Source organism: Arachis hypogaea, chromosome 15 (assembly GCF_003086295.3).
Source record: "Arachis hypogaea cultivar Tifrunner chromosome 15, arahy.Tifrunner.gnm2.J5K5, whole genome shotgun sequence".
In the NCBI taxonomy this organism is placed as follows: Eukaryota; Viridiplantae; Streptophyta; class Magnoliopsida; order Fabales; family Fabaceae; genus Arachis; species Arachis hypogaea.
In genome coordinates, this window is record NC_092050.1 from 24,333,744 (window position 1) to 24,343,382 (window position 9,639).

The 9,639-nt window shown below is 34.0% G+C and overlaps 1 protein-coding gene across 1 annotated transcript; it reads right to left on the reverse strand.

Annotated features, from left to right (window-relative positions):
* Positions 1-6,713: 6,713 nt before the first annotated feature.
* LOC112748127 (uncharacterized) lies at positions 6,714-7,097 on the reverse strand. The gene has a single exon (XM_025796336.1). The coding sequence runs from the start codon at positions 7,095-7,097 to the stop codon at positions 6,714-6,716; it is 384 nt and encodes a 127-aa protein (XP_025652121.1).
* Positions 7,098-9,639: the final 2,542 nt, after the last annotated feature.

Here is a 9,639-nt window from a genome sequence, read left to right on the forward strand (position 1 = left end):
TTAAATAAATAGTTCTTTCTAACTCACAACTAGTTCGACTTAAGAACATATTTCTATGTTTCTAACCTAAATTACATTACATACTAAATGGAACCTAAGTAGAATGATGTATGTAGTAACAACCTAGAACAAGTAAAACAGAGTTCCAAACTAATAATTATATCCTAACAATCAAGGGTGGAGCTACATTGTAGCAAAGGGAGGCAATGGCCTCCCTAATTTTAATTTTTTACGAGTAAATTATATGTAAATTTCAGTTTAGCCCCCTTTAAAACGTTATTTTTGCCTTATTTTATTATATAAATATTTTTGGCCCCCTCTAATCTTTTATCTAGCTCCGCCCCTGCTAACAATCTTCCACAAGCAAAAAAGAATTCTAAATTTCTACTAGAGACCTACTGCTAAAACTACAAACTATGTTCTAGTTCTTCGCGACTACTCTAACCATGGCCACATACAAAAAAAAATTCCATACAGGATTAAACGAGAATTAAACATAACAAAACTAACCTCAAAGTTGACGGCCCCGACGTAATGAGACGTCTCGTTCAGCCTGTTGATATCTCCGTCGTTCTTCGCCTGGCACGCCATCGCAGTATCAGTTGATAATATGGTTTGAAAGGGATAATAGAGAGGAGAAAGTGGGTTGACAAAGTCAAAGTGAGTCCCAGAATACGCTGTGAACGGCATATACTTATAGGCGTCGACAGACCTTATCTCGTTTACAGATAAATATACACGTATCTCGTTTACACTGTAAACGAGATAAGATTGAATTATTTATTTCACTAATTATTTTTAAAATTATTTATTTCAGTAATTATTATAATTATTTTATTTTTAAAAATAAAAAATCCCTGTTACTTTTGTATACGTATTAAAAAGTTTATCCACTTTGTTAAAAGTGTATAAATGATTTAAAACAAATTCTATGGTATCTATAATTTTGGTGTCGAATTTGTCGAATTTATCTTATATGATAAATTTTAAATATTAAAAAATTATTTATTTTTATATTTTTTAATTTAAATATTAATTTTTATCTTCTTTTAATAAATTAGGCAAATATAGACAAGTATGATAGCATTGAATCAATGATTGATTAGCAAGATGACAAAAGTTGAGAGATTTGGGGTCGGTGGGACGGTGGGATTATAAGAGCCTCCGGTATCCGGTTTCCACTCCTTCTCTCACGTGACGTCACGGGCCTACAAAAGATAAAGCTTCTAGAAAAATATTGGAATTACATATTGAAAACGAAAGCCGAATAGATTGAGGCCGAAAGACATTACATAAAAACAACTATGGACCTCCAAAAGTCATGTCATCACTAAATACTGCTGTCACCATAACTATAAGGACGGGTTCCACTCAAATTTTTTCGACCTCTTGAAATTGATATTTTGGCTTTTTGGGTGCATTAGATCAAGAGGCCAATCATGATCACATATAATAATTATACTAAAATCATATTATTTTAAAGATGAAATTCTGGACGTTATTTTTTGAGCTCCCATCAGGGGTTACCTTAAAATAATTGTTTTGCAAAATTTGCGCCTCTTAATTTGCATATGTTTTTTTAAGAATTGTGATCGAGAGTGAAGAATTAGATTGAATATTAAATTAATTATTAGAGACTAAAACTAAAATTTTGATTGAGACACAAAATTTTAGTCTTTTTAATATCTTTAAAAATTAGAGACATAGAGGTTAAAATTTTTACGTGTTATGTAAATTTTTTGTAAATCTAGATTGGTTTGATATCTAATGATCTTGGAGCGAAACTTACTCATCCTTTGTGAGTACTAATTTTCAAAAGTATACCAAAAAGTCTTAATTTTGGACGAATAAAGAAGAAAAGAAAACATTTGAAACGTAAATGAAATTTAAATGACTTGAAATTGAAATTACAAAGAGTAAAGTAAACGACTTTAAATTCAAAAGAAAGCGATAAAATACCTTCAACGTGGTCAAAGGACTTTGAATTCAAATACAAATGCAAAATTGTAAAGAAAAAGGAAGATAAATTTTGCGGAAAAGGTAAATTTGTGGGAAATCAAAACGAAAATAAAGACTATGAAAGCGATAAAGGAGCATTTCCAAAGTTGGACTGAGATATCAAATATACAAAATAGGAGTGCAAGAGATGAATGGTGTGCTTTTGTGCGATCATTTGGAACATATGGTTGGAACAGAACCGGAGGATTTTTTAGAACAAAAGAAAAGGGTTGGGGAGATTATCAACATGTCCTTTCTGAGCTACAAGGAGTGGTTAGGTGCAGACCCTTTTGTTATTGATGGCAATGTCGGAGATGACAAAGGGATAATTATGTTTACTTTATTTGTATTTTATTCTTTAATAGTTTGTTTGATGCTATGTTGTTACCTTCTTCACTCCACTTGTTGTGTTGAGCTATTCTTTCAAAAAAAAAAAAGGAACCTTACGGAAAAAATGAACTCTAAGCAAGATCAGAAAGTCTCTGGGAATGTGATATTGTAAGAGCTTTTTCTAAAAATGAATTTCAACTCCCATTTCTTCAAAACTTTGTCTATTTATAGCCACCTTCAACTAATCAAATTCAATCACGTGCTCTATAGATGAAGAACCAAATATAACTGTTCCTGCCACATAAATGATGCGATAACCGTATTTAATTGTCTCAATTACTAGTCCTTCCATTGCTTCGATCGTTGAATCTTGTCTTACACAAACCTTTTTTATCAATCCCTTTTGCTCATCGATGGCCACCTTCAATAAACTCAAAAATCTGCTCGATGGAATCCTAACAAATTTTGTCGATATATTTACTACCAACATGGATTTATTTCGAACCAACAAGTTGCCCTCTTGAATCGACGACTTCTAGGCTTAAAAAACGGCAAGTCTGTTGATTCAAACAAATTTCCTTTCTTCCTTTTATCTCAATAAAACCTGCAAAGAAGAAAAGAATTTAAATCCAAGAAAGAGAAAATGTTTGGAATCCATAACTGACACCAAATTTGAAAAATCGCTTCATTAAGCACATCCATTAAATACATATCCCATCATGTGCACTTTTTCATTAATTTCGGACGTTAATCCTTTTCAAATTCAAATTATAAATACCACTCCACTAACTTTTAACACTTCCAGAAACTTCTCTGCGTAAGCAGGAAACATTTCCTCCACAAGTTTCTTTACTACTCGCAATATTCAACTCCATCTGCTCTCTATCCTCAAAGTATTTTCATATACTCACCGTATATATTTGAGCTATCAATTACATATATTTATTTCTATAAAGGAGTATTTTTCATTTCACTTATCTCGCCATTTTTTATTTTCCAGAATCATCATGGCTACTAGTAGCAATCCTTCTCCTTCCACAAAAGGAAAAGAAACCATGGAGGAATCCATGCATAAACCTTCAGATTATAGCTCAGGACAATGATGTTATTATTGAAGAACCTGTTGACGCTGCCAGTGCAAAAAAAAATTCTTTTTCTTTTTGTTGTTGAGGACCAAATGCACTATTTCTTGAACCTTTTACTTCCCCCTCTAAGATTGATCAAGTCTTTTCTTTTTTTTTCTCTCTCCCTGACCAAGAGCTGTTAATAAAAAAGGACATGTATATGACTCCCTTCGATGACCATACAAAACCATTTCGAAATAACCCCAAAACTTCTTCAAAAAGTATTAATTATATGGCCTGGTTCAAAAGGATTGAACCAGAAAAGAAGGATTTTTAGGCCTAGCGTGGCATATATGACCTCCTTCGACTGTCTCAGTACCAACTTACTACTCATCATTGGATGATCAGAGCTACCTTGTACTTTTGGAGTCGGTCGACCAATAACCTTCATTTACCATGTGGTATGGTTGGCCCTACCCTTTTCGATGTAGCCGCTATCACAGGGCTAACTCCTTCGATGATCGATATTTTTCCTAATATGGAACCAACAAAGAAGTACAAAATCAACTAGAAAAGCTCTTCTTATGGGGAAATTTATGAAAAATAACATGGGTCAAGGTAAAGACCCCGTTTCTAATGATGAGCATGTAGCCTTTCTATGTTTTTGGCTGAATGCTGTGATTTTTTGCTCTCGAAGTGTCACCATACAAAGACTCTATCAACCTATTGCCACCCTAATCAATGAGAGTTCATCGACTTTATGTCTTTCTAAACTACTCCTAGGTAACTTGTATGATGAGCTTGGCCACATGGTAACAAACCTCGAAAATCGATCTTCTCAGTGCAGGGGGATCACTTTGGCTCCTTCAATTGTAGTTGAATGCAGTTGGCCTCCCAATTTTAGCCAAACAACCTATCAAAGGCATTTGCCTTGCATCTTTGAAACCAATTATTTTTTGGTCCCAAAATCGGAGATCTTTTTTAGGCAGTCTTCACCAAATTTTACCATGCAAAAATCTTTCAGAAAGGGGAGCTTAACTTTGCACCTTTTGTTGATCGAAAATGTGGTGTTGCTTGGTTTCGAGCATCAAGAATTTCAAAGGACAACAATGAGAAGGTGCATCATTCAAATGATAGAAATTGGAGCAATTATATTACCATCCAAGTTTCACTACTAGCATTCCCATGTACAAAAGGGATCAATATCGAGTCGCTTTACATGCTCTCCATTTTGTGACTCAACAAATGAGATTTCTTCAAGCCTTGCCAACTCTATTTGGTTCAAAATTATCAAGTCAAATAGGCCAAAAAAATCTACAACTCCATGTCACTTATAACTCGGGAACTAAAGCACAACAAAGGTCGTCGATCTGAGTACGAAGCAATTGACTTTGTCCCGAGTCGATAAGTGACCAAATATTTTCTTGTCTAGTGGAAAAAATATTATTCTCAATACAATCGCAGTCTTGAATAGATTCTTGAAGGTATGTTGAGGGTTTGCCCAAGCATGGTGAAAAGCCTGCCACCATTGCTGTCTTAAAGAGAAAAGCAGAATCCTCAAAAGCTCTAAGGAAGAAATTGAAAGCTTCGAAAACTTCTTCTGCAGCATCAGATTTGGTAGAGGTATTGAAACAAACTATTTCTATTACTTTCTATAATATTTCCAATTGAGGTTATCTGAAACATTTTTTTTTGTTTTTTTAGGCTAAAAAACAACACATCAGCAAGTTTGTCGAATCCCCTTCAGAAAATTCAAGTACCAAAACTTCTCTATTGAACACTAGAGGTTTTAAAGCCGACCATGAAGATATCTCTTCCAGTTCTCACAACTTTGCGGATTCTGAAGCTACCATGATATTTGCACTTTCTTTTATCAAATATGTATAAAATGAAAAAATACAACCTCTTTATCGAAAAGTTTGTATGCAGGAAATGACTTCTCTTCTAAGGAGAACTAGTACCAGCCCCACCATTCATCAATTGTCTTTTACATCTTCCAGTACTAACTCGACCCCACTAATCAATACTGAGGTAAAGAAGACAGAAGATGTTGAGACAAATCTGTTGCAAACTAGAGTTTTCATCGAAGCTCCATCGACCACACATGATGTCATTGTGGATATTCCTTCTGACAGGGTCGAACTCACACCCTTTGCACAAGACCCAATTTTCCACTTACTTTAAAATTAATGTGAAAAAGTCAATAATCAAAGGGAAAAAATTATCGACCTCAGCCAGGGTGATGACGTTTAGTGTGAGCTTCTTAGAGTCAACTCAAAGATCACCAAAGGCAAAGAAACTAGGCTGTCGAGTTTTGAGAACAAATAAGTTCATTTAGATCAGAATCCACAAGTTCCTACCCCTCTTGAAGGCACACATGATCCAAATGTAACAAAAAATCCCATTGATCTTGATGTTCTCGATCTCCTTCAAAAATCAAAACTTCTGCTTGCTAATCCTGTTGAGGCATGGTTCTCACAAGATAGTCTTGATGCTGCACTTAACCAGATTTTGAGTTCTAATATTTCTCTTCAAGATCCTTTTGATCATATCAAACCACTTGCATCTTTTATCAATCACACAAAAAAACTTTTCTCATGTCAGAACGAGCATGAATTCCATCGAAAGGGGATGAAAGAGGTTGAAGATCAAAGTGCCAAGGTCAAGGTTTTCTTAGCTGATAGACAAAAGAAAGTATTAGATTACAAAACTCATCTGACCGAGGCTTCTACCAAATTGAATCAACTAATTAATAGGAAAAACGAGCTTAAAAAAGAACTTGCTGAAATCAGGCAGAACAAAGCTCTTCTCCAAAAGCCTCTCAACAAGCTCCAAAGTATAAAACAATTGCTCGACAAATAATTCCTTTCTTTATCAAAGAAAAAAGATGATTTGGATGGTTGAACTCTCCAACATCAGACTGCAGAAAGCGAGCGTCTTTAAGAACTTGAATGACTTGCACAAGATCACACCAAGATAAAAGAACAATTGGACCAACTCTTGCAACTTTATGGGGATTGAAGGCTTGGAATGCCAAGTTTCTCTTGTAAAAACATTTTGAATTTACCATTACTTTAGTTTCAAGCTTAATTATCATTTCACAAGCATCGATACTGTTTTAAGTACTTTTTGTTTATCGATTTAATTCCGATTAGTATCAATATGTTTAATTCGATATGCATTCCCTGAATACAAATTTATTATTTGAAAAGGTCCTTCCCAACTAGGGGACCATTTTTCATAAACTCTTGATTTTTTATCAATTGGCAAAATAACTTTTAAAACTAGTTCACCAATGTCAAACACTTTTCCTTTTACTCGTCAATTGTATATGCGAGCCACATTCTCTTTTTGATGAATAATATGATCAAGTGCCAAGAAACGCTTATTGTCCAAGTTGTTCAACTCATCAAACATTGCATTCCAATAATCTTCAACTGGTAATTCCTCTTGATGCATCACCCTTATAGTATTAAGATTAATTTCTAAAGGTAAAACTGCATCATGGCCATAAAGTAATTTATAAGGAGACATGTTTGTCAAACCTCTTGGTGAATTTCGGTAATCCCATAACACTTGACTCAAAGTTTCATGCCAAGTGTGAGATTTTTTGCCAATTTGTTTCTTAATCAAATTAATTAAAATCTTATTTGTTGCTTCAACTTGACCATTTGCTTGTGCGTAATACGAAGTCAAAGTCACCATAGTTATATTCCTTGATGTTGCAAAAAATTTTATACGTTGGCCAGTAAATATTGTTACTTGATTAGTAATTAAAGTTTGAGGAATTTCAAATCGATGAATTATATGTTCCTATATGAAATTGATAATCTCATTTTTACCAAATTCTATTTAAGGGATAGCTTCCACCCATTTTGTAAAATAGTCAATTGTTACTTGATGAGCGGATATTTTATACGCTTTTTGGCATATTTTTCATATAGTTTTTTGTATGTTTTATTTAATTTTTATTAAGTTTTTATAGGTTTTAGTGTTAAATTCATATTTTGGGATTCTACTATGATTTTTTGTGTTTTTGTGTAATTTCAGGTATTTTCTGGTTGAAATTAAGGAGCTGGAGCAAAAGTCTGATTCAGAGACAGAGAAAGCATTGCAGATGCTATCCGGATCTGAACTCCTTGCACTCGGAAGAGCTTTTTTAGAGTTATAGAAATCTAAATGAAGCGTTCTCAACAACTATGGAAAGCTGACTTCCAGAGCTTTCCAGCAATGTATAATAGTCTATACTTTACTTCAGAATAAAAGGCCCAAAACTGGCGTCCAACACCATCCTCCTGCCCCCTTTCAGGCGTCTAGTGCCCAAGGAGAAGACACCAGCGTCCAAACACCCAGAGAGGACCCCCTAGCCAGCGTTCAACGTCTTAGATGCCTCATAGCACGTGGATCTCATCAAAGCTTAGCCCAAACACTCACCAAGTGGGCCCCAGAAGTGGATTTTAGCACTAAAAAGACTATTTTACCCTTACTAGTAATTAGTTTAGTATTTAAGGAAGAAGATCACACTTGTTTAGGATCTCTCCCAGCATATTTTTGTTTACCCATTGTATTTCCTTTCAGTATGAGTTTCTAGAGCCCTGCTGAGTCCTATGAATTAATAAAAGTATTACGGTTTCTCTTCGATCCGTGTTTGATTTATTTCTAAGATGTATACTTGTTCTTCAACATGGTGAATAGGATGATCAGTGACAATCAGCTCTGTTCATTATACTAGGATCCCGTGCCTGACAACCACCCGTGTCTACTTGGGTTCATGTGAATACGTGACTGGAAAGCGTGAACCGCCAGCTTGATTATGCATCTCTCAGACGGATAATCCACGACTCTGTTGGGGAATTATCGAGACACCAGTTAGCCAATTTCCAGGGAGATTAGGGTCTCTGTGGTAGAGGCTAGAACCCAAAGAAGCAGCATTCTCTGATCCGGAAGATTCGACCTTGTATGTGGCATTTTGAGTAGGATCGCCAAGAGAATGAACTGCTAGAGCTTCACCCTCGTTCAGATTGGATGACCACGACCAATGGCGTTTGATCTGAAGCAGAGGAGATTGATGACCACGGCTAATGGCGTTGATCATATACAGCCTGACATAGAAGAAATCACTCACAAGCAAAGTAGACAGTAATACCAGAGTTCATTCAGAAAGGCTAAGCAACTCCAATTCTCAACTATATTCCTATTACTAATTCCATTCACAAAATACCTTATACCCTTCTCTCATATTTCTTTTAATGCAATTAAGCCTCAATCCAACAACTTCTTGATTTGCTTGACTAAGACCTGCAAGATAACCATACCTTGCTTCAAGCCACAATCCTCGTGGGATCAACCCTGACTCGCTCAGGTATTACTTGGATGACCCAGTGCACTTGCTGGTACAGCTGTACGAAGGTGTGGGGATTCGTGCACCAAGTTTTTGACGCCGTTACCGGGGATTGTTCGAATTTGGACAACTGACGGATTATCTTATTCCCTAGATCAGGTATTATCTTTAATTTTTGCAAGAGTATTTTATTTTATTTTTCTTTTTTTTTGAAAAAATTAAATCTTTTTTTCAAAAATATTTTTTTCATTGTTTAATCTTTGTTCTTGGTTTGAGTCTTTTTGTTTTTGTTCTTGGTTAAATTTTCGAAATTTGAGACTTTCTTTCTAAAAATTTTTCAAAAATAGTTTCTTTGGTTAAATCTTGTGTCAAATCTTTAAGTTTAGTATCTTCTTATGTTTTTCTTTTAATTTTTTGAAAATTTTTTGTTTGGTTTTAAAAAATTTTAAGTTTGGTGTCTTTTACATGTTCTTGTGTTCTTTGAATTTTTTGAGTCTTGTTCTTGGTGTTCTTCTTAAATCTTCAAAGTGTTCTTGTGTTTTCTTTTTGTTTTGATCTTAACATTTTTAAGTTTGGTGTTCCTTGGTGTTTTTCCCTCAAATTTTCGAAAAATTTTAAGAAAAAATTACTAGGAGTAATTAGATCTAAAAATTTTAAATTTGGTGTCTTTTACTTGTTTTTTCTTTCCTTATTAAATTCAAAAATAAAAAATATATCTTTTCTTATCTTTTAATTAATTTTTCGAAAATTTTACATAAAAATTCAGATTTTAAATTTTAAAATTTTTTATCTTATCTTATCTTAATTTTAAAAATTCAAAAATCAAATCATTTCAAAATAAAAAATCATATCTTTTTTAAAATCTTATCTTTTCTTATTTCAAATTTAAAATTTTAAAATTTCAAA

Bases quoted from the DNA above. Each gene is read 5' to 3' on its own strand.
- LOC112748127 (XM_025796336.1), bottom strand. From the start codon at position 7,097: ATGGTGACTTTGACTTCGTATTACGCACAAGCAAATGGTCAAGTTGAA.